Source organism: Simochromis diagramma, unplaced genomic scaffold (assembly GCF_900408965.1).
Source record: "Simochromis diagramma unplaced genomic scaffold, fSimDia1.1 OVJJ01000514.1, whole genome shotgun sequence".
Classification (NCBI taxonomy): Eukaryota; Metazoa; Chordata; class Actinopteri; order Cichliformes; family Cichlidae; genus Simochromis; species Simochromis diagramma.
Window position 1 is genome coordinate 1,178,295 of NW_024387346.1, and position 26,363 is coordinate 1,204,657.

Sequence of the window (26,363 nt, forward strand, 5' to 3'; positions counted from 1 at the left end):
AATCAGTGAACAAAAAACCAACAAAAAAAGTCTGCACACCTCTCCATGGTGTTGCACCTGTGGCGTTAACTCTATTTGGATATGGTTAAAGATCAAGCGTGCTTTCCAACACCGCACAGCTATTTTTAGCATGCATTTCATGCATATTACCTTTCTTTGAAGGCCTTTTCAGCCATTTCTCGGGCTGCCTTACGGACCTCTTCAGGAACCGCATCCTTCTCCACCTGTGAAACCTGATAGACCTTATGCCCTGCATCCAGACGATAGGGGCCTCCCTTGCCACCCAGCCCTGCTGTGTCTCTGCCACCTGTAGAGAAAGTGATTCAACTGTTACAAAAGCTTTTGTCATTAATAAACGTTGACACAAAAGCATTGCCATACCTCACAAATGTAAAACAGATCATTATCATTATAAGTGACTATATAAAAGTTGTTAATTTTCTGTTGACAGACGATACATTAACTGACTGTTTCACCACTACGACTGATGAAGATTTTTCCTGCTGCCTTCTAAATTTGACCACATCTTCTGACTATCAAAAGGACCTATAATGCTGCTAACAAGCTTGACATTTTTATTTTGGAGTTGTCTGTGCCTCTTTATATTATACTAGGCCTCTGACTGAAAGAAGCCATTTCAGCTTTGTTCAGATTGGTTGCCATCATAAACGGGTTTGAACAGCAGGTGGGTGAGGCTTCTATCTCCACAGCCAGAGATTTGTGCCTGAGATGACGATACATAATCTATGTTGTGTCTATGATGCAGACTAACCAAGTTCAGCAATTTTGCTGCCAAAACACTAGTTGGTGGTGGAGTTTCTCACTTCAAGGGGATCCATTCTCTTCCAGTCAATTTAAAAAAAAAATGTTAGCAGAAGAAAGAGTCGAAAATGTGTACGTGTCATGCATGTAGTTACAATACTAGGGACGTATTAATAGGTTACATTACAAGTTATGGCAATGGGTTTATAGAAGGGTCTGTAGATATATTTGGACACATGGATTTTTTTTATTTCATGCATGTTACAATGTGGTCAGAAACAACTGTTACCTGTGCCTCCCGCCCACTGGTTACCCCCGACATGAGGAGCATTGTGGGGGTCGATCTTGCCATGTTTCGGGGCGCTGACATCCAGGCCACTGTCCCTCTGGATGGTGATCTGCAAGGATAGGATGAAGGGAAGCCATGTGGGTGATGTCATAAAAATGCCATAAACATCCAACAAAAACATGCTCATTTTTTGATACAAAATAACAAAAATGCACAAAAGAATAATTCGGTATTTCTATTATTTTAGAGTAAATTGAACTGACAAGCTAAAAATGTATCCATATTATGAAAAAGAATCTAAGTATGTGTGTTCAAATAGCACCTAATGTAATCCGGTTTGAGATCAGCCATCATTTCTTGATAAGCCCAGATCATTTCTCTAAAACCTTTCTCTGCAATGTCATGATGCACTGAACTAGTATGTGAGGGCCATACACAACCAAACAGTCATTTACATAGCATTATCAGTCAAAGCATTATTAGAATTAAAGGAGTCTCTATCATTTAGTAGTGAGGTCTTAGCAGAATGGACAGAATAAGCTCTGTCTTTCTCTGCAGGGGGGATAATAGACGGAGGGAAGGAGACACAGAGGAAAACTTTGCTTTTTTAGGTCCATCTCAATGGCACCATCAGAGCCAAAATCAGCATGCTGCCTCTCACTCTGAGGCAGGGCGGCAGGCCAGAGTCTGGCACGCTTGAAGGACTGAGAGAGAAACGGGTAGTTCAGTGGGAGACTAAGTGTATCCCCTGTGGTTCAGCTGCATTCTTACATATTGCAGGAATTCAAATGGTATCTGTGGGGGGAAGAAGCTCTCTTGTAAACTGTGGAAAGCGCTGTGTGTATGTTCAAGTTATTATCTTTTCTGCTGTTGATTTTTTTATTGGTTTCTTGTGGTCTGAGCGGTTAACAGAGACTTATCTGAAGGGAGCGGCAGTTTGCTGAAAAGGACCCCTCCCCTCCCCGTCCTCACCCAGTGTCCACGCATCACACTGACACACAGAGGAGCTCAGAGCTCAGGCTCTGTTCCCACACCTGCACGAAGCTGCTGGATCAGCAGTGCTCTCTATATTTAGTTCAGATTAGGAGCACCAGTCTGATACACAGCAAGTCAGATTATACGGACAAGATAATGCCCATTGTGGTACTGAGCTTAAACAGAGGCTCTATTATTGATGACGGGATTTACCAGACAGACAACAGATGTTTGGATCCTTGAACAGATTCACATTAACGTTTTAAATCAAGCTGCACCTCTAAACACGACTTACACAGCAGCAGCTTGTTGATCACAATATAAGGTCCTTCTAAATCATATCCTGTGTTGTCAACCTTTGAGACACCAATGGGGAGCATAGTTTAAAATGAACATCAAGTTGCGTTCAATAAGAACTGAAAATAGCGATTAAGACCATGAACTCATCTTCAAAGTGTCTGCTAAATTCACAAAATGAGAGTCATTTTTCCACAGTCTATACACAAATGCAACCAGATGAATCGCCCCTGCTGGCCATTAGAAAGAATGTATACAGAATGTATAATAAATTCCAATTTTAAATTTAAGACAACTAACTGTTAAAGTGTGTCTAAAAGTAGATTTGACATTTCTGATATTATTTTATTGCAGACAAAGTCACTCGTCAGCCTTAAAATAATAAGACAGAGGGAGACTGGAGGTAATGTAGAGCATGTGTCACCATTACAACGTGAGAGCACAGATGGAGGGAACCCTGCGAGCTAGTTCGGGCAGACAACTGGAGTTGCTCTGCGTCACACACACATAACCTGACCCTCTCTTCACATCACATCACAAACACACCCTCTAAGTTTGGCAGCCTATTTTAGCTCCCATCACCATCTGTGAAATGTCTCTCTGCCTGCTGCTTCAAACCATCCACCTCTACCACGTCTACTCATCAGTCCCAATTTTCATACGTAGCATACTGTGAAGTTATGAGTTCACATATGAGTAACATAGTGACAAATGAACAAACCCGGGAGAATATCTTTAAAAAAAAAAAACAAATAAAGATCAAAATATTTTATTCACTTTTTCCTTTTCCCAAGGGGAGATGTCCCCAAACCAATCACTGGAGCCAAAATGATGCTTTTTCATGTTGATGCTGATGTGTAGCCTTGCCAAGACCAGCCTCAAAGGTTGCAGAAAACAATTGAGGCCTGGCTATTTAAAGCCATGTTATGGTACTTAGCTTGATGCGCTTGATTACAGTTGGACAACAACATGCGTGACTGGACCAATGTTTTTGATTTTTCATTGATAAATAGCTAATCAAGCCATACATGCAAAACACAACTTTAAACACTCTCCTTTCCTACAAATAGACACAGACTCAAAGAGTGAGGCACAATCACAGCAGAACTCCAGCTGTGTGGGCTGCCTTACACAACAGACTGACATGAGGATTGCCTATACTGGCCGACAGTAAAAATGTCTTTAAAAAAACGTTAAGAAGAAACTAGTTAACCTGAGTAAGTAGTGAGACCTTGGTCAATAACCAAAGCTCACCTCCACCACTGTAACTGATCTCTGATTACACACTAACGTGCCTCTCAGAAACCTCTGCATAACATGAGCTGTGCTGCACACAGCTGTGTCATGTTGAGGAGTGGGTGTGTGCACTTGATCCACAGGAATATGACTTTAAGGCTTACAGTTGCTATACAAGTGTTTTTGAATGAGATTGCAATCACTCGATAAAAGTTAGTGCCACCGACCTAGCACCATCTCTATCAGGTTAACATCACCTGGTCCCCGATGCTCATTTTGTGCCTGTCATTCACAGAGGAAGTTGAGCTATGGGATTTTCTCAGCGTCGGCTTATTTCAGTAATTCACCCTTGTCATCACACTGTATATAGATATAGAATAGAATAGAATTCAACTTTATTGTCATTGCACATGCACAGGTACAGGGCAACGAAATGCAGTATATATATAATATAGTATATATATAACACTCTCTCTGCGTCGCAGCATAATTATGAATGTATCACCACACTGCTAATGCACTCTAATCTGACTCTGTCAAACCAGGAAAAGGGTTGAGTTCTAATCTAATATAAAATCCATTATAAAAGCTATATTTTGATGTATTAACACAAATTGTTCTCCTTTAATTCCATAAAAGATATTTATGCACACAAAAATATTTGTATCATCTTTAGCTGTAATAAAAGGTCATGTCTAAAATCATTCCCTGTTTGCTACATGGTGTGTTACATATAATTTGTATCAACTGATTAGAATGTCTTAATTAAGGATGAGAACTTATCCGTGTAGTGCCCTTAAAACTGGAACGACAGAACAGAAAAGAAGAGAAAAGAAAAATGTACTTACAGTCTCACAAATGTGCTGAATTTAGAGTTTCCAGAATGATTGTTAAAGTCTGAACAGCCTATGGTAATGACACAATGTGCAAGCGTGTGTTCATTATGTCAGTTACTGTTCAGCTTTGAGTGAACTATCGGCTGTCTATTATACCAGGATTAGTAAATGAGTGATTTCAGACACAGCTAATGTCGGCTAAACTATAACTGTTCCAGTAGATCTTGCTACAGCAACTGAATGCTCATTGTCTTTGAAAAACACAACCGATGACCTCCCAGGCTGAAAAATAGATGTCATGGAAAGGTGAAAAAAAAACATGGACTTTCATGTTAAAATTCACTGAAAAAATGGTTTTAACCTCTATGCATCATTTCACACTTCATATAAAACTGTACATTCTCTTTTTTATAATTCCTCCATTTGAATGGATTAGAAGGTCGTTGGGGCATTGCTTTACCTCCACATATCCGAGCCACTGAACTGGACCTCTTGAGCATGTTTAAAATAACAGATTTTATAAAGTTTATAACCAGATATGAAGTACAGAAGTACAGAAGCTTAAACACATATGGAACCTCTTACTTATGTTCATATGAAAAAAAAAATAACGCAATATCCACAGTACATCTCAGTTTTTCAACACGATGAAGAAATTCTGCTGTAGTAAATGAAAGAAATCTGTCAGGATGACTTTTTGGGACTAAATTGTAATTAATAGATCTGTAAAATTACATAAAAAGTACCTCATTTCCCAAAATGTCTTGTAATAAGAAAACACAGTTTTTGCTTCTTCTTTTTTTCTGTATAGACAAATAGATCAGTAGGAAAAACTGTAAAATAAAGTCCCAAACATATGCCCTTCTTCACATTTTCCAAAGCCGTCCAGTGGGATTTTAAGATATTGGGAGTCTCTGTCGGGCTAATTTGGCCCCCAGGCCTTCTGTTTGACACCACTGATTTAAACAATGACACACAATTGAATTAAAACCCTCGTTTTTTGGGTTTTTTTAATACTGGCGTCTTTAGCATAAAAGGATTTAAGGATGGATGATTCTTACCAGTCACGCGAAACTGATAAAACCACACACTGTAATGAATGAAATCAAGAGTTGAATGCTTCATGCGTAGAGATGTTTGCTTAGATTAGAATGAATATTCCAAGATTGTATCACACTTAAGGCAAAGCTTTGATGCAGTTCAAGCAGCTCCGTAAGAGCAGGAAAACATCTTTGAAGAACATGCTGAACTGTAAATACCTTATAATACCTGCATTGATGCCAATTTTCATTTATTTCTCCACAGAGTCTGGGTATGTTTGGACAGCGTGCTTGATTGGTGCTTGTCTCATGCTAAAGTAATTTTGAATTTCCTGCTCCAAACAAAAGACAGATTACTACGCTCCGTAACCACAATTTGGGGTTTAAAGAAGCACCACAGAACTGAATGGTTGATGTCAAATTACTGCGTAAATCTTGGATAAATGTGTTTGTGTGCTGCTGTTGCTGCATGTCCCACTCATAAACAGTAAGCTAATGATGGCACCTTAGCGCTGAGAGACAGGCACAAACCAAAAGAAGGAATTAAGGGAAAAAGGACGGCAACGTCAGTGGAGAAAACTTCATTTTTAATGACAGTGGGAATCAACGTTTTTACCCCTCCCTTTTTCTTTCTTTTGCTTTCTACCAGCATATGTCTCTGTCTGTCTCTGTCTGTCTCTTATCTGGGGTCCACGCCTTGTCTTCTAGGATAAATAGCCTCATAAATTTCTTATTCTCCCTTCAGACCACTACAGACAGACAGTGATATAAGAGCGATGGTGTAAGTGTGAATACACACTTTTGAATGTGTGTATGCAGTCACACATAGTGCATGAGGTCAGCCCTTTTCTTGAGTAAATACATGTCCCAGTGTGATGCTGGGTGCACGCTAGTGTGTGGGTGTCAGCATAAATGCGTGCCCGTACACGAACGTTCAAAAATATTCTGTGTGTTATATAAAGGTCTCAGTGATTCAGTGTATCTGCAGATTGATGAAGCTGTGTTATGTTGTGTGTGTGCGTGCAGGTTCTGAATGACCTGAAATTAAGCAATACCCGTGTGGAAACCACTATGCACTTGCATCTACATGTAGGAAACACTGCACCATTAATCAATGGCTTTTCAGTAAAATGAACATATAGATGGATGCATGAATGGATGGGCATAAAGAGATTTCGGAAACTATTATTAAGATCGACTAATTTATGAAGTGAGCAATGTGGTTAGAAAGCTTTGTCTCAGAGTTCAACATGCCATATTTATATGACTTGTATTAACATACTTGGCCCTATACTTTACAACTGGTACAGCATACAAATATGTCCATTAAGGTAGGACAAAGCATCTGTAGACACTTCTACAGATGCTTTAAACTTTGAGGGAGCAAGCATGTGCATGCATGAATATGAGTGAAACTGAAGAGCTTGTGTCAGTGGGGAAAGGCCAGGTAGATGGAAAAGTGGCACCTGGCCAAACCTGCCGAAAACAGGGAAGTGTAAAAACAACAAATCACACAATTAAGTGTCAGGTTGAGTGACTATAACTGATTGCAATATGCAGGATAGCTGCAGACACCAATCTGGCACCATGCGTGCAGATAGATGATGAGTGATGTCTCCTATGTATCTTTGTCTGCAGGAATGATGTCAGCTATACTGTAATGGAGCAAAGTCAGAGCGACGTGTGGAGGCGGCGCGCTTACTTGGGCACACACACATAGCTCATTGCGTGCTTTTCCAGTAGTATACAGTAGAGGTATTAATGAGTATTACGAAGGCAATAAGCCATCATGACATGAGCTTTGTTTATTAAACCTGTTAACCACCTCCAGCATGAACAGATTTCCTTCTTTTTTCCACTTCACACTTTAGTCAGAACCCATTTTGTTATGCTCTATAACCATGTCATAAAAACAAGGTACTTGGCACATACTGTGCAAACATCTACGCCCATATAGAGCTAACGTAGTATGTACACTGTTTGGCAAAGCAGATATAGAGAGCCTTTTAGGCGGCTGTGAACAAACTCAGTAGAGCCCATGCTGTTTGCTGAGACTGAGCACAGGGAGAGTCTGTCCAAGTCTAACCTACAGTGGACTCAAGGTGACCCACCAAAGAAGATATGACTATTGACAAATCTAAACCAGAAACAGGCAGAAACGGTGAGATAGACGCTTGGGATAGCCTTGTGATATGTTTTACAGCAACCAATGCAGATAGCTCAGACTCCAAAAATTAGTCACTGATATTATACAACTTCATGATTGGTCTCCTTGTTACCATTTTTTCAGGCCATGTTGCATCTTCTATCTTCATGCCTGGTGCAACAAACACAGATCTGCAGCTAATGCTCTCTGCATGTGGACGACTCCAATATGCCAAGAATGTTTGTGTCTATGTGCACATGTGGGCACCTAAACAATGCTGTCTCAGTGCTCTGGTCTGAATGTTCTGACCTACACTAAGGGTCAAAGCTATTGCATCATCAGCACGACAGCCAGCCATTCATAACCACCCACCCTGGGTACAGCTGGGTCATGAATTATGGAGCTGAAAATATTCCCTTTAGCACAAAAACAGAAATGTTTCAGCTAATGTCTTCTGCCAGAGTGAGGCGAGCATGCAGAGCAACTTCCAATGGAGAGTTGCTTTAAAATAGAGGTGCTGCCCCTCTGTGGTGTGGAGATTAACTGCAGGCTGCAAGCGTTTCTAGTCATTGTATTTGCCACTTTGTGGAATTCTATAGAGAAACTTATCAATGAGCCATGTAATGTGCTCAAAGACACTCTGTTGTATTACCTGTATGGGTCTGCCGTCCTCTGAGCCAATCATATTCCTCCATTCCATCAGTGAGCGCTGCAAGGTGTCTAAACCTGTCTCCCAGAGACGGATGTACCCGCCCATATCCACCGTGACGACACCTCCAGAACCAAGAGCAGCTATCAGCACATCACACTCTGACACCTTGGACACCCAGTTGGTGTAGGGCGACACAGTCATTGACCTGCCAATTACAGATACAAGAAAAGGTCACAACACAGAACACAGAAAAAGAAGTTGATTTAGATAAGCAGGGACCATTGAGTTTTTATTCCGCTCTTTTCTATTCCAGATCCTATGCAATTATAGTAATGATATTTATTCACGGTCTGTACAGATCTTATACTGGGCCTTGGGGCAGGCCTTCAGATCATCCTCTGAAACAAATGTTTTATCTCTTTCCACCCTTTAAAACTGCCTCTCTTAAATAGATGATGGGAGGGGCTTCTGCGCTTACCGGCAGAATGGTGTACTTGAAATGACAATTTTCACATATGCTGGGTTAATTTTTTTGGAACCTGGTCCATGTTAAATATGAGTATCCATTTGCCTAAGAGACAAAAATTAGGGGGAAAAAGCGTAACATGTTCTCTAAAAAAATTACAAGTTTCCAAGGTGGAATACATGTAAGATGCAGAGAAGATATATTAGCACTTTTGGGGTTTTTTTCTTTTATAGTGCAATGCTGTCACTGACCTCTAGCTGGAGCCAAAGGATGTAAAGTTACATTCTTGTTCTGAAAGTACTGCAGAATGAGGTAGTGAGGTAGTAAGACACCAGCGGTTTACCTTGGAACAGGAATATATTTGAGCTTCTTGGAGTTGAGATCAGTCACCTCCAGGTATGCTGCTGTCATTGGAGGTGTGACGTCTGCGTGGCAAAGAAAACTAATCTTTAAACTTTTGAAAACTTTCAAAACTTATATTTCCTGAAAACCTTTATGTAAGGTGAACTCTGACCTTTGGGGTACAGCTCTTTTAGGGGGACTTTGTTAGGTGGAAGAGCTCGAACCACCTGATTGACCGGGATCAGACTGACACAATTCTCCTGTTTGGCCGTGGCGCTCCGAAGCCCTCCTCTGAAGAATGCTTGAGCCCCGCTGTCACCACTCTTTATCGCTGATAGGTTGACGGGTCTTTTAAAGCTGTACACTTCATTAGGTGACTCATCAAGAGAAGAAATCCGAAGGAAAACGTCACTCTTAAGCCATCGGTCATACGCATTAGAGTAACTCACTCACAATGCTCTTTGTTTTCAATTAACATCTTCTCTAACGCTTTCATTTTTTCATACATGAATCAGGCAGATAAAATACAGACTCAAAGCTAGGCCCTGTCTTAGCTTTGACTTTCAAATAGGTTCCAAAAAAATGTTAACGCCACATGACCCCGCTTCCCTTCAAGCTCTATAGAGTTAAACTAGATATTTCTACTTCTAGTAGAAACATAAAAAGAAAGAAGACAGGAAACTGGAAAAATAATTATTATTGTCACACAAATTTCTTCACCAAATTCCCTCATAAACTCACCATGAGATCTGGGAAGCCGACGATGAGCCGCGCGTAGGAATCTGTGTCAACCAGCACACGGTTAGGGGAAACAATCTTCTGGTTCAGAGCGGCACTCAGGTTCTCGTTGGGTAGCTGCTCACATGACAGCATCTGGGGTATAGACAACTCGGCTGCAGTGATGGACCAGCATGAGTTTGGTGGAACAGAAACATGAAAGAAAGCAGTGAGAAAAAGAAAGAAATAGCAACTTGTCCATTGGGGGAAACTGGGACTTAGTGTTGTCGAGGGTCACATCAATAAGCTGAACTCACTCGTGCTCAATATTAATTTTTATTTCTTTATAAGCTTATTAGTACAGCCCTCGCTCCTTGGGAAATCAATTGCCCTACTTCTGAACTCAACTCTACTCAATCTTTGTACTTCATGTGAAGAATGCAGAAATGACATCATTTAGAAACCTGTCAAGAAGCTCCCGCATTTCCTCTTAAGAATACAATCCACTGAAGTGTGACAACTATGAGCTATAGATTGTACAAATGACTAAACATTTGAAAATGTATTTAACTTATGGCCATTTAATGTATAAACTTAGAGGTCTGAAATACAGCTGTTATTAGTTTAATTCTCTCTATTTCAGTCTCCATGTTAATTGGGTCTTTAAGAACTGCTACACAGCAATACAGCAGAACATGAAAATCTGTTAAATAAACATAGGGAGATTGCGGTTTTCATTGTATACCGTGCCATTAGGTGCGATTTTCCGAAAACACAAAGATTTCATTTCATCTATATGGTGACGATTGCCAGCTTTATCTATCTTTTAATCACTCTGACAGCTCCTCAGTTGGAGTCCTGCTTGATTGTCTTAGCAATGTTAAGTCAAAATTTCTAAAATTTTAACGAACGGGAAACTGAAGGAATTTTATTCGGTCTCAATCGTTCTTTTGGTACCCCAGATGTTGACTTTGCTGCTCTGACCCCTGAAAAGCTCGGTTACTAATCTTGGGGTAAAAATCGACAGTGCGCTTGGTTTTGATGCCCACGTAAATGGCGTGGTGAAATCTTCATTCTTTTACCTCAGACGTCTGTCAGAGGTAAGCCTCTTCTCTCCAGGCGTGACTTGGAAACTGTCATCCATTCTTTTATAACCTCACGCTTGGATTACTGGAACTCCCTTTTAATAGGGGTTGGCCAGGGTGCTATGTTAGTCCTGCAACTGGTGTAGAATGCTGCTGCACCGTTTTTAACTGGTAAAAGAAAATTTGAGCATATTACTCCAGTTCTGGCCTTCTTACAAAGGCTTCCAATTTAAAATCATTTTACTGGTTTGTAAATCCTTAAACAGTTTGGCGCCTGTATATTTGTCCAATCTGCTGAGGCCCCCCTCGTTTACTCCGGTCAGCTGAGCAGCTGTTGCTCTCAGCCCCTAAATCGCGGCTGAAACTTGGAGGAGACTGAGAGTTCTTCTTCTTCTTCTTCCTCGTCACATTAGGCAATCTACTTCAGTATTGGTCTTTAAATCCAGGTTAAAAACGAATTTTTATCCGCTGGCTTTTGACTCAGTGAGTAACTGACATTGTTAATTTATTGTTATTGATTTATTGTACTTTTTATATTTCTGCTGTACAGCACTTTGGCTGCCCATGTGCTGTTTTTAAAGTGCTATATCAATAAATTATGGTATGGTACAAAGATTATTTCAAAAGAGATTTCACTAATTACGATCAAAACGTGCAAACCTTTTAAGCGCAGTAGGACCCGCTTTGTTTGTTTGTTCTTTTTAGTTTCTTTGTGGCTTTTTTAGTCCATTTAAAAATGTGATGAATATAATGTTGAAGAAAAAAAAAACAGTATATCCCATAAGGGGATATTTGACATATTTAAACAAGCAAACACTTTGAAACAGTCTCTAAAAGTTAAAGGTGATCTACATGAGCAACATCACAAGTTATTAGCTTTTCAATTAGTTATTGATAAAAATATAAACGGATGTTCTTGAATGGAAAAAGTGCGTGCAGATTTGGCCTCCAGACGCTAGTATTGAACAACATCTTGAAGTTGTTTTGCATATTTGTCCACCAGTTACTGACATCAGCTTTCTAAGATTCATGACCACAAGAAGTCAAAACTTGTAGAGAACATATCTTTATTGCTGGACTGACGTGTTTAGGCTTGTGGCTTTCATCAGTCAGGGTCATCAGGATCATGATGACCACGAAAACCCCGAAGCCATCAGAGCTAAAGGCCACTAGTCAATACAGATCACATCTATCATTACAGCCCTCTTCCTCTGCTTGTCTACCACCACTATGTCCAGTTGATTAGCCGCCACCACTTTGCCTGTCTGTAACTGGAAGTCCTACAGGATCATAACTCGGTTGTTCTCAACAACTCAAAGGGGCATTTTCCATTTTGACCTTGGGACAGGCCATACTCAGCACAGATATTCCTGTATATTATACAGGTTACTTGGCTGTGCTATTCCATGTATGCCCTGCCTGCTAGCATCCTGGACACTGTTGTTATGTGCTGGATTGTCTCTGGGTATCTTTGCACAGCCAGCACCAAGGATCTTGCCTGGTGTGATAGACCACAACATCCCAGGAACGACATCAGATCTGTGTCCAGAAGAGCACCACTCTAGTTAAAGCTAAGATACTGCGCAGGACCATTAAGCTCCCAGACCTCTGGTAGACAAGAAAAGTAAGATTTTTCATTTCGACTCTGTGTGTGTGTGTGTGTGTGTGTGTGTGTGTGTGTGTGTGTGTGTGTGTGTGTGTGTGTATAAATATATACCTGAGCTTGTTCCATGGCCTGAGTTGACTGAGTCCTCACTGATGCTGTGAAGCTGACAGACTCCAGAGTCTTCAGCTGCCATGTGCATGGGCTTGGTCAGCAGGAACTTCCTATACAGTCAGACATGCACGATTATTTTAAAGTTCTATCCAGAGACCTGGACAGATATTTGAGATCCATTACTTACTTGTTAGAGTTGCTCTCCAGCAGCAGCCAGCGGTCCTCTGCCACCAGGAAGACAGACTTTAGGTTGATCGGAAGGGAGATGGAGTGAACTCGTCCCTCAAGCACATCCAGGACCTCCAGCTGGTTGCTGCACATGCAAAAGCAGCGACTGATACCACAGGACTTCAGGATGCTGGTGCTGTGTAACAATGTCATGGATGTAGTTTACCTGTCCTCCTTATAGAACAGAAGCCAGTTTTTGTGGGAGAAGTCACGACACATTTTATACCCTGCCTGCAGGCAACAATCACAGAAACCAAAACACATTAAGTTCAAATCTTTTAACGGAATGATCAGATGAATAATTGACAAGTCTTTTCATAATGCAGTCTAGTTCAATGTCAGATTTAAATCTAGTCACGTGGAAAAAATAAAGCCTTGAATGAAAAGCAAAGAGTTTACGAGCCACAAGTGAATTTAAATTTGTCTCTGGAGACACAGAGTCTTCTGACCTGTTGTTCCTTACTGTTCCACCAGTTCGACGCTCTGCTGGAAGACTGATCACTGTCGGGGGAAATCATGAGCCTCCGCAAGGCGCCTGTCACCAAGTCCAAATGGAGCACTGTGTTACCCTAAAGAGACAGAAAGAGGAATTAAAACTGGAGAATACAACTGAGACTGAATTCTGGCTGGTTTTCAGGGGATCAAACACTTTTCTCACTTGGTGCAAATTATAACTTTTGTATAATATGTTTTTTGGTATGTGTTTTTTAAATGATATTCTGTCTCTCTCCATTAAAATTAAACCATAAAAATTAGAGTGTTAATTGGTCTATTTGGATGCCATTCACCACTACACCACAACGCACCACTGCAGGACTTTCCCAACTACACAGTTTTCAAACAAAGCTTGCTGACAAGAAAATACAAGCTCACTACACCAGCACTAGTAGTGTCATTCAGGACACTGATTTTAACATACAGCTGCTTGTCTACAAATCACTCGGCAGCCTAAACACATGTCCAAAAAGCTAAATACATATTATATGAAATATTTTGTTATTTGAAAGACCTAGGAGTGTCTTCTCATGTTTTAAGGTTCAAAGCAAACCTGTAGTGAGGTGGGCAGCATTTTTACAGCCTAATCACTTGGAGATCCAACACTTTTGTATAACACAAAACTGTCAACACTGAATACAGTTGTCAGCAAGCGTACTTGGAAGATTGATGGAAAAGGTTGGTTATTAGTCTGCTAAGACAGCGGTCTCCAACCTTTTTTGCGCCACGGACCGGTTTATGCCCGACAATATTTTCATGGACCGGCCTTTAAGGTGTCGCGGATAAATACAACAAAATAAAACTAGTACCGGTACCAAAAAAAAGAAAGAAGATTTATTCATAACACACTGAAAAGACCCAGGAAAACCGAGTTAACGATAAAAACGATAATAAAATAACGCTGAAAACCGATAAAAACCCTGAAAACCATACATTTCACACCTGAGCCTCAACTCTCGCGGCCCGGTACCAAACGAGGCCCGGGGTTGGGGACCGCTGTGCTAAGATATTAAATTAAAAAATGTTAGAATAATTTATTTTTCAAATTAACTTTATTATTTTTGCTTTTTGAAGAGTACTTTGTGGACCTTCACTCTTATCCATGTGGTTTCTTCTATATTTTGTGGTAAATGTGGGTTTAACTGTCCCTGAGCTCATCAGTGACTAGGTTTGTCTTTTGCTTCCAATAACCTCCATCTGTGCTCTTTTACACCACCCACACAGCTGATCGACTTCTTCTTAATTAGTTTCACTGAATTAACTAAATATTTCTTGATTTCAACTTGTAATTCCCTGTGTGGTCTCCTGTTTTTGTTAATTATGAGACAGTTTACGACCATTTCTGTTTAATACTATAAATCCTAGTGTTTATTTCCTCCAGTACAGTTCCTCCATCAACAGAGGGTGCTCTTCTTCCAGTGGAACCCTCTGGTTTGGGTGCTGATGTTCCTCTACATTCAACAAATGTGCCTGCTGCACTTTCAACTAATTCAATTCAAAGATAAACCGATTGCCCGTATGGGCTTCTGTGTTTGTATGCAGGATATTTGTGTGTGTGTGTGTGTGCGTGTGTGTTTTGGATGAACTGTGCAAAAGGCTTTCGTTTGTGACGCACAAGGATTCATCTTCAATTGAGTTTTATGAGAAGGAGCCACAGGGGAGCTGGCCTCGGGCCCGGCTACCCTGCTTCACGCTAATGGTTTCCTTATGGCCTCCCATTCCTGACACTCACACAGTGATACTGAAGACAGAGAGGGCAAACCCCATTTCCTGATTCTAAACATACACTGCCATTGGAGGAAGTATGTACATCTGAGAACACACGTGTGCATCCTGCATGTGGATGTATCTGCACTAAGATTTTGTGTATCTGAGGGATAAAAATATAACTGCTATGTTTTCATACCCTTAAATGTACCATTGTGATGTCTTTAAATACTTTCACAAGACTGTGGATGCATTCATTCACGTGTGTATGCTTAGCACAATCGGCCAACCTCTGTATATTGGAGATTATGTATCGGAATTTCAGGAGCGGGACCACGCCTCCAAATACGCTCCTTCCGGTCGTCATCTATATAGGTTCCCACAGTTCTGCAAGCTGTTCATTCTCGTTTACGTGCCCCACCCTCCCTCCCTCCTTGTTCTCAATTCTTTAACTTCTTCACTCCTATTTAAGTACAAGGGGATCTGCCAGGCCCGGGAGCCGTTGCCAGTTCCCTTCGAGGCCTTCCCCAAACTGCAGATCACTTCATGTCCAAGCATTCACCTTTACCTACTAAAATGCTGTCAAACCTAATATGAGGACGTGGGCCCAGCTAGTGAAGTGTGTGTGTGTGTGTGTGTGTGTGTGTGTGTGTGTGTGTGTGTGTGTGATGGTTTCCCTGATCTCCCTGGAAGGCCAATGACCTGCAAATGAACTTCATGTTGTCTGGACCTCTTCATTTTTAGACAGACGTAACATGATCCATCGCCACAGTATTTTTAGAAGTCCTCCTCTTGCCTAATATGCACCAGCTGTGGAAGTGTTCTGGTCGGAGAAACAGCCTACACACATTGTTCTTGTCTGACACTCTGCTGTCATAGGACAGGGTCTTACGGGGTAAGAGGGATTCAACGACCGACTCAACAACCACTAACCTCCAACCATTTTAAGAAGCGGACTTCTGCACAGCTATTTTAAATCTGTGAGGAATCTGTGGTTGTCCTCAAGAAATAAAAAAAAAAAAAGTTTAAATACCAGTGTTGTGTAAGTGTCCGGTTACTGGATTGTAAACAAGGACGTTAGACAAAAATGGTTAGACTAGGGTTCCTCAGTGAAGACCAACAGATGCAAGTGCACCCTTTTTATACCACTAAAACTACAAAACATACTTAATGGTGATTCTTTTCATTTATGTGTGTGTGTGTGTGTGTTTTTGGTTTTGTTGTTTTTGTTTTAACTCCCCTCCACTACCTTGAAGACACACTGTTGTGGGTTTTGACCACTGGGGGTGCTGTACAGCTTTGATGAATAAATCATCTTCTGGAACTCAGACGTTTATATCAATTGCAAAAGCCAGTCAAGTTTGATGCTGTTAAAGTTAGCAACACCCAAACGTATATTTGACCAGTCACGGAGGCTCCACTACCACCTGTCTAAGACAGACCAATCACTTCAAGGACACGAGGTTTCCTGACCACATTTATAAAAGCGCCTGGCACCATACCAGGTATTGTTGATAAATAAAGAAGAACGGTCTGTGGCCACCACCTGGAGTTTCACCAGGTGGTGGCCACTGTCACCTTCATTTGCACCAAAGCAGGTGAAATAGATTCATAATGGTTTATGGTTCCTAACTGGACAGAGAGATATCCCTGAAGGTTAACTGACTTTGTGCTATACTGTGATGATCCAGTGTTTCCTTTTTATGGAGTACCTTGTGCTAGCACATCTATTTGTGTGATGCACTCATACTGTATATGAATCAACCTGCTAGCGAAGCCAGACACTTTGACATAATGACTTCAACCTCATGATGGTCATCAAAATACTTTTGCATACTGTTGTATACAGTCTATGGTTGAAAACTGAAATCATGATAACATAGCAAAATGTACAAACTGATCAAAGTGGGCAAAAACTGAAAAATGTCACCTTGTCCAAAGGTATGTTAAGTGTTACAAGCTACAAGCCTTTTAGGGAGCGTGTGAGAAATGCCAGCACAGAGCAAGCCCCAAACCCCACTTCCCTTTGAACAGGCATTTAGAGCAGTTTGGATAAACGGCCATTGGGCTGTGGTGAAAATGTGTAACATTAACAATGAAAATCTCATTGGGTACATTAATTTCATTCACTCGATCTAATGCAATCTAATCATGCAAACATGTCTTTGTGTACATGTGTATATATTTGTCTGCCAACCTGTTCCTCGTGCAGCACCACCTGTCCATCCAGTGGACTCCCAAGTGGAGCAACCGTAACAAAGGGCTGCCAGACACCACTGATGGTCCTGGGGAAGACATCGTAGAGCTCTATGCACTCGATAGTTTCCCCACGCTCCTTCATGGAGTACAGGGACACTGGGTTACAGGTGGCCACATACAGCACATCTGTCAAAACAAAGATTGAATGCATTCTCTGAATTGAGCTACTGCAACAGGCAGTACATTTCCCAGAATGCAAGGTGCTAATTAAATAGACTAATGTTACTCTGCAGCTGTCGGTGTCGATGCAAAATGGTGACAATCTGAAATTAGGGGTGGTCATATATAGGGATTAATAAATACACTGTAGGGGTGATTTCTGACACAACCGATGTTATAATGGACACATGGCACTCAAGTGATTCTGGATTGAACTGATGAAAGAATTCTGCAGGGGACCAAAAACTTATTTGGGGGTGAATTCAGCAAACCTTTGAAGTTTAAAATCGGATTTTTAAGGAAATTCTGTAAATGTAAAGTTTGTAAATCCTGATGACTACTGAAATAAATCTAAATACACTTAGATAAAGTTTCAAAATAGCTACCCAACTGAGTGCATACAGGTGTTTTAAGATGGCTCGCATGGTGTGAGGCTTGCTTTAAAGGGTTGTTTTTTTTTCTTTTTTACCTCCAATGTGAAGTCTGACAGGTGCTTTTCAGTATGCTTCTGATTAGGCCACCTAAAGCTGATATAAAGCTTCTATAAACTTCTATGTTTTCTTATATATTGGTTAGTTGATATCATCGGCCAGTATGGACTTACTGCAAAGATATGAGGATATATGTTGTCCAGTATGTATGGACTGATTCTTATACAGCGCCTTTCTATTCTTCTAGAGCACTCAAAGCACCTAATATAAGATCCCTCATTCACCCATTCACTCCAGCACTTTTTTCTTCTATGTTTAAGTTCTTTTGTATCTAATGGGATTAGTATCTTGCCCGAGGATATTTGGCATGCAGACTGGAGCAGCCAGGAATCCAACCACCACTTTTCCGATTAGTAGATAGCCTGCTCTACCTCCTGAGCAACAGCCACCCTTGTGCATCAATGTAACACTTGTGATTGTCTCTTTTATAGAGCATGGTGCAGAAAAAGACATCTGGGGTGATTTACAAATGGTGTCATCACATAGTTTGTTAAGCAGAGTTACGTCCTCTCAGCACTGCCTGCAGCACATGTAGCAGAGTAGCACCACAGCTGAACAAACATGGCGCAAAGTCTAACCGTGTGTCCGTGGTAGGTTTCCAACTACTTTAAACTGTAAATTACTGAAAAGTTGTAACAGTAACTCCATCCTTAATAACTCAAGAACCAATAACTCAGGGGAAAAAAACAGTATTAAAAATCCAATCTCTTCTAATATCTTTTTGTTTTTAATTTTACTAAAAATTCTATAATTAGGAATTTTTAATTACCTTGTTAAATTTCCAGGTGTTTTTTTTTTTAAATGTTGTTCTGTCGTTAGTGATTTTCCTATTGGTCTAATTACTTTTTAAATACATGAATCCATTCTTCATTATGTCATGTTAATGGTATCCTGTCTTCTTCCAGTTTATGATCACTGTCACTGCATATCTTGTGCTTTTCCTCTCCCTTACACAGCTGCACACTGTTTCCAGTACATACTTCAAACAGTTTCCTTGCTTCATCCTGTACTGTCCACACACACACTGAGGCCTAGGGTAAATGTTTTTTATTGTTGTTATTCCTTCCTGTATATAGCACCTTATTCACTTCATGATGCTTCACCCACTGAAATCTCTAAAGCATCACAAAGAAAAGAACATCTGATAACACAGACTCGAGGAGGGACTGCTTAATAACGTGCGCAAGTTTGTGTTTGCTTGTATAATACCATCTTTGGTGGTGACGTCACAGATGATGTTAACTTCATTCATGGGAATCTGCCAGTGGGCTTTCTCTTCAGTGAAACTCAAAGCCCTGCTTTCCTGCCTGTTGCAGGGGTACTTCTGGACACGCAGAAACACTGGGCCCTGGAAACAGACGTCAGACACTTATAGCAGTGCGCACGTACTCACAATATATCAAAACAAGTCATACTATTGCAACAACATGGAACACTCTAGTGTTCTGCTTGCAGCTTAAGTGCGAAAGAGTTAAAAGAGTACATTTGATAAGCAATGTAACCAGAGGAACCATTTGGGTTGTGGATGAACATCTTGATACATTTCTTACGTTAAAAACTCACTGCTGTCAGTCTTTTGTAGCTGGGAGGAATGTAAGATAACCACAGACACTCACTTTAAGTACTGGTCCAATACACGAGAAGTGTGGGGCATCACACTGTAATAATCTGTCTTCATGTGTATACCTTGACATCTATGGGCCGTGTGTCCGTGGGACACAGTAGTTTGCGTCGAGTGTTGCCACCTTGGTTTATGGTCCAATATCCTGTCATCTTGACCTCCGGCAGGGGAAACCTAAAAATTGAAGGTCACATGATAACTCCACTGTAAGGCCTGCAAAATGTAATTTATAATAAGAAAGTACTGGCACAGATGCATGGAAGTTTTTTGTTTTTTTCTGGGTGTGTGTACTGATGTTGTGATTTCTCATTTTGGAAATGGGAAACGATTTTGCTTGCCCACATCAATTAAGATGAACTCAGCCTACTTAAGGGCTCAACGTGGCTGCTGCAAACTGACTTCAGATGTGAGCCTTATCCTGTTACAAGCTAGATTTTTAAAACAAAGACTTTGAAATGTGATCCCATTGTCTCAAGAAAGGCTAAAGTCAACATATTCAGAACAAGTGTCTATGTGTTTGTGTCTGACCAGATGTCCACTGGTTTTCCCATGAATCACAGCTGGCCTCGGGCCATGATCTTATTGGCTGCAGGTGGAGTGAAAAATGCATCAGTACCACAAAAAAAAAAAAATTCTGGAGGACAGTTCTCTAATCATAAGCATTTCTATGAATGGAAAAGCAGAAAGAGAAATTACTCTTTGTTTTCCATTTCCAAATCTGAAATCTAAGGGACAAATGTTTGCTGTGATGTGGGTAGAGAAACTAGTCTGATAAGGTGTTTAAGATGGGTGATGACAGAAGAGTAATTTAACGACTTGGATTGATGTCGGTACAGACATAACAGGAAAATACTTGTTTCTGCCCTGTTTGTTTCAGGATTTACTTGTTAATGAGATATGAACGTGTATTTATAAATGTGATACTTAAATAAAACCACAGGAGACAGAAGAAACAAATATTTTCCTTTATTTAAAAGACAAAGCTGTACATTGTGAGGCAATGTGGTTGATTTCAGAATAGATTTTTCTTATAAATAGGTTTAAGAATAGATCTTTGTTTATTTAACACTTCAGGAAGCATTGTGGAGACTTCATGAAAGCCTAAAGGTCTAATAGAAACCACTCATACAGTTCAAGGCAGCATCAACCGAGTTCAAGCCTTTCAGGAATTCAATGCCAACAGTCAACAACATTTTAAAATTACAAAATGATGCCTGACAGTCACACACTCACGTGGAACAGTCCCTGAAACCGCTGACCTCTCACAAGCCATTTTCAGCTGGCAAGTTTCTGGAAAGGTTCTTTGAAAGGCAACAACAAAACTACCAACACAACAAAAACCACTGGCATTAAGACAAACTCCGGGGGAACAATTATGCTGAAAAATCTATGCATTAAAAGATTGCATGGCCAGGATTACTACTGCATGTCTTCTGCATCTTTGAGTTGCTCAGCTCACTACAGAGTGCCTTCCACTCGCATCGCACTAATTTAGTGAAGTATTTCGCTATATCTCTTTGTAATATGTAATAAGAGAGACATTTCTCTGTGATTCATTTGCAGCGTTCAGAGCCAGCTCCAAACCAGAAGACAGATTTGTGTGCCGGGGGCCTGTGTAGGAGGGGCAGCACCGTGAAGAATGCACTAATGGAGAAGAGCATCTTGCATGCACGGCAAATATTGTACACTGTGCACGTCTGCCATCACTTTACCAGACTGAGGAAGCTAGCAGGGTTGATTATTCACATCTGAATGGGCATCATATTAGATTATATTTCCACTGTGTGTTAAGCATCGATAGTTTTTGATATATTTAAAATAGCTGACATGCTAAGATAAACTCTGAACAAATCAAGTAATGACAAGTTTAGGTTCCATTATTTAAAACCGCTTCTGACAGATTTCTAATTTTATGAGGGATAAAGGTTTGGATTAACAAGAAAAACGGATCCTCTGTGGAACTGATAAAGACCCGAGATAAGGCTCTACTCTGCGATCATTCTGAGCAGCGCCACACATCAGCTAGCACCTTTTATAGTATGACAAACCCCAAATCTTGATCTGCTCCATCGTTGACTATGTGTTCGTCATGTATTTTGGTCCATCCAGCTATTATTATCCCCCTGTGAGGCTCTGTGACCAGTTCTAACTGTGCAACAATCTGATTCTGTCTGTGTGTGTGTCACGTAATTGATGTGCCTCTAATGTGTGTGTGTGTGTGTGTGTGCGCGTGTCTTGTCAAACATCTTGTGCTCCCGATGCCTTACTCCTTAGCCAGCTTGACAGAGCTGGGCTTGGCTCCAATGGGAATCCCGTGCTTGTGCAGTGCTTCAATTAGAACCTCCCGCATGTCTTTGTTATATGAGTCAAAGTCAAAGACGTTTCTCACCACGTTGGCCAGACCCTCATCGGGAAATTTCTAGCGGGAGGTAAAGGAGAGTAGGAAGGAAAGGCCAGAGAAGAGGAAGTAAAAGAGGAAGGGTCACCAGGGAAAGAAAAGGAAGAGGAAGGAAGGACACAGAGAGTAGGAGGGGGAGAAACAATGATAATGACAGGTGGGAGGTGGGAGTTATGGAAAAGGGGACAGAGACAAGGAAAATTAATATGATTTTCAGCTCCTTAACAGGGGTCAACGCAGGGAAAGTTTGGGATAAGACATAAGAAACGAAGATTAGTCATCTCTAAACTCTGAACAATGACAGACAACAGCATCTTTGCTCCGTCTTTGATGATAATTACAGACTCCAGTTCTAATGCCTAAAAGCATTTTCTGTATTACAAAGCAAACATGGTGGCACATTTGAGAATGATACTACCTACGTACAAGTGATGTTTCCTGGCAGCTTAGAGCAGTCCTTGGATTACTTGTATACATGCTGACTTCAATATTTGATACTTACGCCAGTTTAATATGAGAATCCACCACTGGAAGAATATATTTACAGTATGACAGACAATAGAGGAAAGAAGAAATGGTCTTTTTTAAAACAGCAGATTTCTGATGCTTTCTTTTATATAAGCAGACAACAACCTAAAAAATTGTTGGAGTGAAGATTTTGGTGACAGACTTTCTTTTTTTTTTTTTACAATACCAAACCAGCACAGGGGTTTGGAACTGTTTGTGTGCACACTGAATATTTAACAGCTTTACCAACATACTTATTTTTAAGATCTGTTTTTGGTAATGTAAAAAATATGAACAATAAGTGTAATATACCATGTTTGTCTGATTAGAGTATTATGAATAAGCAATGAGGGGAGAAGTAAAGACAGACATTACAAATCTAATTTGATAGCTGCTTTCAGTACTTGACAGTTATTGAATATTTCAGAAATTTTTCAGACTATATTTCCAGGCATAGAAGTGCTTGACAGCAAGGTGGAAATTAACATAATAGCTGCAAATACGAATGCATCCCCTGCCCTTTCAACTCCTTACTGCAATACATCTTCAGTTCTGATGTGAGTAATCTTCATGCCATTATTAGGACCATAATTGCACTTTTAAGCCTCCATATTACAGTGTACTTATACAGTCCAGTGAATCGCTGCACAGTCAATAGCAGTCTCTCCCAGTAGGTTACAGCTGACTATAGAGCACTGGGCTGCATCGATCACGATGGTATAAATTAAGGTTAAAATAGCAATGAAGGCATAAAACGAGCTATTTAGAGTACAGCTAAATTGAAATGATTCCCTGTCACACCCAGTCATTCAGACATCAATAATGGTGGTGATGGATGAAAGAACTGGGAGGTCACTCAAATATGAGCTGGTCTCTGTACACTAAACTGTTGATCTATAGTGCAAGCTTTAATGCTTAATCCCCTCTCCTTCTCTTCTTTTGGAGTCTGTCCTTTTTGTGCTCTATAGCGTGTACATTTCTGAAGAATGTAACCACAAGGAGGCATGGTAATGTGACAGCTCTGCATGCAGCCATTCACTTGCTTTTCTTTTTCCAGATGATTGAGCTGAGAGGATGATGGTAAACAGCAGCTTATAGCTATTGATGGTGGGAGACTGTTAATGTAAACAGCATGCGCTCTGTAATGTGGCTCCATACTGTTCGTCTGAAGGTGGAAAACAGAGTAGCTGCTCAAAAGACTATGGTATCAAAGGGACAAAAAAGATTTGAAAATATGGTGACAATCACTTCTAAAACCTTGTAAAATATCATTCTAAATGTAAAACAAAACATCTACTCATTGAAGAAAGTCTAGCAATTTTATACTATACAAATATGTCGCTTTGATGACATATTGATGATCATCTCGCCTATCTCCTAAGTCGGTTTGTGGTGCACATCTGTGGGCTCTGAATACTAGGAAATTAGAGGGTTAAAGAGAGGAATCGGTGGCCGGAGAAAGAAAGACATGACAAATGAGGGTGGAGGGACTTTTAAGCTCCTATGGAATGGACTGGAAAATTCCTTTTAAGAGCACAGCCAATGTAACATATGATACTAATTATTTTAATGTTGGAAACCACAGTCCTGCATCGGGCAATTTAAGACGGAGCCATTATGCTTGTCTTTATGATATACACATCACAAATTACAAAAAGATTCGGTACACTGTGAAAAATGTATATTTAAAAAATGCAGCGATTTGCATATCTTACCTAAACCACATTTTACTTACAAGAGAATACAGAAAATATATTGAATGTTTAAACTGAGAAAAAGTATCATTTTAAGAAAAAAAATAAGAGCATTTTGAATTTGATGGCAGCTACAGGTCTCAAAAACCGTTGTGACTGGGCCATTTTTATCACGGTGTAGCATCGCCTCTTCTTTTAACATCAGTCTTTAAAAGTTTAGGAATTGAGAAGAGAGCTCTTGGACTTTTGGGAGAGGAACGCTATCCCATTCTTGTCTCATATAAGAGTCTAGCTGCTCAACGGTCCTGGTTCTTCTTGGTCCTATTTTTGTGTCACGATGCTTCATTTGATGAAAGCCCTCTGACTCTTCTATTATGAAGCCATGCCATTATAATATATATGGAGTATGCTTTCTATCATTGTCTAGCTGAAATACGCAAGGCTTTTCCTGAAAAAGACACCTGGATCTTGTGGTAAAACCTGTACTTACCTTATAGTATGGATGGTACCTTTCCAAGCTGCCAATAAATGAGCCATGATAAGATTCTACTTTTTAGTCCAGAGGACGCAGTGTCCATGTTTTCCAAAAAGAATTTCAAATTTTGATTTCTCTGACCACAGAACAGTTTTCACTTAAAAAAGCTTTGGCCCAGAGACAACAGTGGTGTTTCAGGATTTTGTTCACACGATAGAGCTTTAACCTGTATTTGTGGATGGCACAGTGAACTGTGTTACTGAACCCCAAGAATCACATCTGTTTTCACTGCAGTGCTGCCTGAGGGCCTGGAGATCATGTTCATTTATTATTGATTTTCAGCCTTGTCCCTCGGGCAAAGAGATTTCCCCAGTTTCTCTGACTCTTCTGATGACATTATGTACTGAGGATGATGAGATATTAGCTTTTTGCACACTGGTACCCATCTTCACTTCTGAGAATCTCTGCCTCTCTGAGACGCTCTTTTTACACCCTAACATGTTACTAACCAATGAACCCAATTAGCTGCACAATGTTCCGCCAGCCGTCTGTTTCTACAATAGCACCACTTACCTTTCCAGCATTGCCCTAATCATAACTTTTAAAAGACGTGTTGCTGTTATCAAATTCAAAATGCCCTCATTTGTTTTCATTAAATAGTAAAATGTCTTAATTTAAAAATTTGATATATTTTCTGAATAAAATGATGATTTCTATTTTTAATTTCATTTTACACAGTATACAAACCATTTTAGATCCAAGGTTGTATATAACGCTCCAGTGGTGCATGCTCTTATAAAAACATGGTCAAGGTTTGAAGTAATGTGTTTAAGCTATGTACAAGTATATATATATATATATATTTTTTTTTTTTTTTTTTTTTTTTTTAACTAGATGATGTTTATTTGTGTTCTTATAGGTTGTTTTATATTACGTTTCTTATTTAAAAACTGTATTTTCTTTGTTTCTGGGAAATTCTAAATTAAAAAAAAAAAAAAAAAAGCTATGTACAAGTAATCCACATGAGTCAAAGGTTCACACGTCAGACTGCTCTAAATGCTTTGTTTCACACTTCTGTAGCTCTGTCTGATGTAACAGAGGGGATGCCACGAACATCAATACTGCTATTTCTAGATACCAAAATTCTATAATAATACTTTTTTTTGTTTTAGTACTACAGGTACAGTAGATAGTACATGTACCAGCTGGGGCAGCATAGTCTTCTCAATGTTCTAGTCATGCTGATGAATGAAAAGAAGGACACCCACAAGTTCAAGAAAAACTGTGCAAGGAACAGCAATAACTGCAGTGGAAGATGGTGACTAGTCCAGCTGTTGTCACAGCTCTGCTCTGACATGGTTATAAGAAAGATAAGAGTTTGGTATGGAAGCACTTTTCATTTGAAGCAGATGACCAAGGGCAATATGCAAACAATCCTATCATGCTTCTCAGACCCAGGTAGGAAATACTTGCAGTATAGTGACAGACCTAAAACCATCTGTTCAAAGAATTCAAGTTGACAAAATTTCAGTTAGTAACATATAGTTACTATATGTTACTAACTGAGTTAGTAACACATGTTGTTACATATAGTAAGAACATCCAAAGTATTATCCTTCTTGTTTAGATGTTTTTTTCTTCAAAACAAAGTTCAGGTTTAAGTACATGCAATATCTTAATTATATTGGTAAAGGTACAGACTACTACATTTCCTGTATTGTGACATTCCTAGTAGAGAGGGGGCATATTTAATATGGTCATCTCAGGCA

The 26,363-nt window shown here is 40.1% G+C and overlaps 1 protein-coding gene across 1 annotated transcript in view; it reads right to left on the reverse strand.

Moving 5' to 3' along the window:
- The window catches only part of vwa8 (von Willebrand factor A domain containing 8), an 80,280-nt gene that overhangs the window by 12,269 nt on the left and 41,648 nt on the right, over positions 1-26,363 (reverse strand). Inside the window, exons 26-39 of the mRNA XM_040006763.1 lie at positions 21,788-21,939; positions 19,586-19,694; positions 19,109-19,247; positions 17,188-17,375; positions 13,238-13,357; positions 12,955-13,019; positions 12,748-12,873; positions 12,561-12,670; positions 9,783-9,934; positions 9,214-9,418; positions 9,043-9,124; positions 8,234-8,438; positions 1,052-1,160; positions 151-307 (exon numbers count right to left, since the gene is read on the reverse strand). Coding sequence (XP_039862697.1) covers positions 151-307; positions 1,052-1,160; positions 8,234-8,438; positions 9,043-9,124; positions 9,214-9,418; positions 9,783-9,934; positions 12,561-12,670; positions 12,748-12,873; positions 12,955-13,019; positions 13,238-13,357; positions 17,188-17,375; positions 19,109-19,247; positions 19,586-19,694; positions 21,788-21,939 — 1,919 coding nt within the window. The remainder of the gene's footprint in view (positions 1-150; positions 308-1,051; positions 1,161-8,233; positions 8,439-9,042; positions 9,125-9,213; positions 9,419-9,782; positions 9,935-12,560; positions 12,671-12,747; positions 12,874-12,954; positions 13,020-13,237; positions 13,358-17,187; positions 17,376-19,108; positions 19,248-19,585; positions 19,695-21,787; positions 21,940-26,363) is intronic.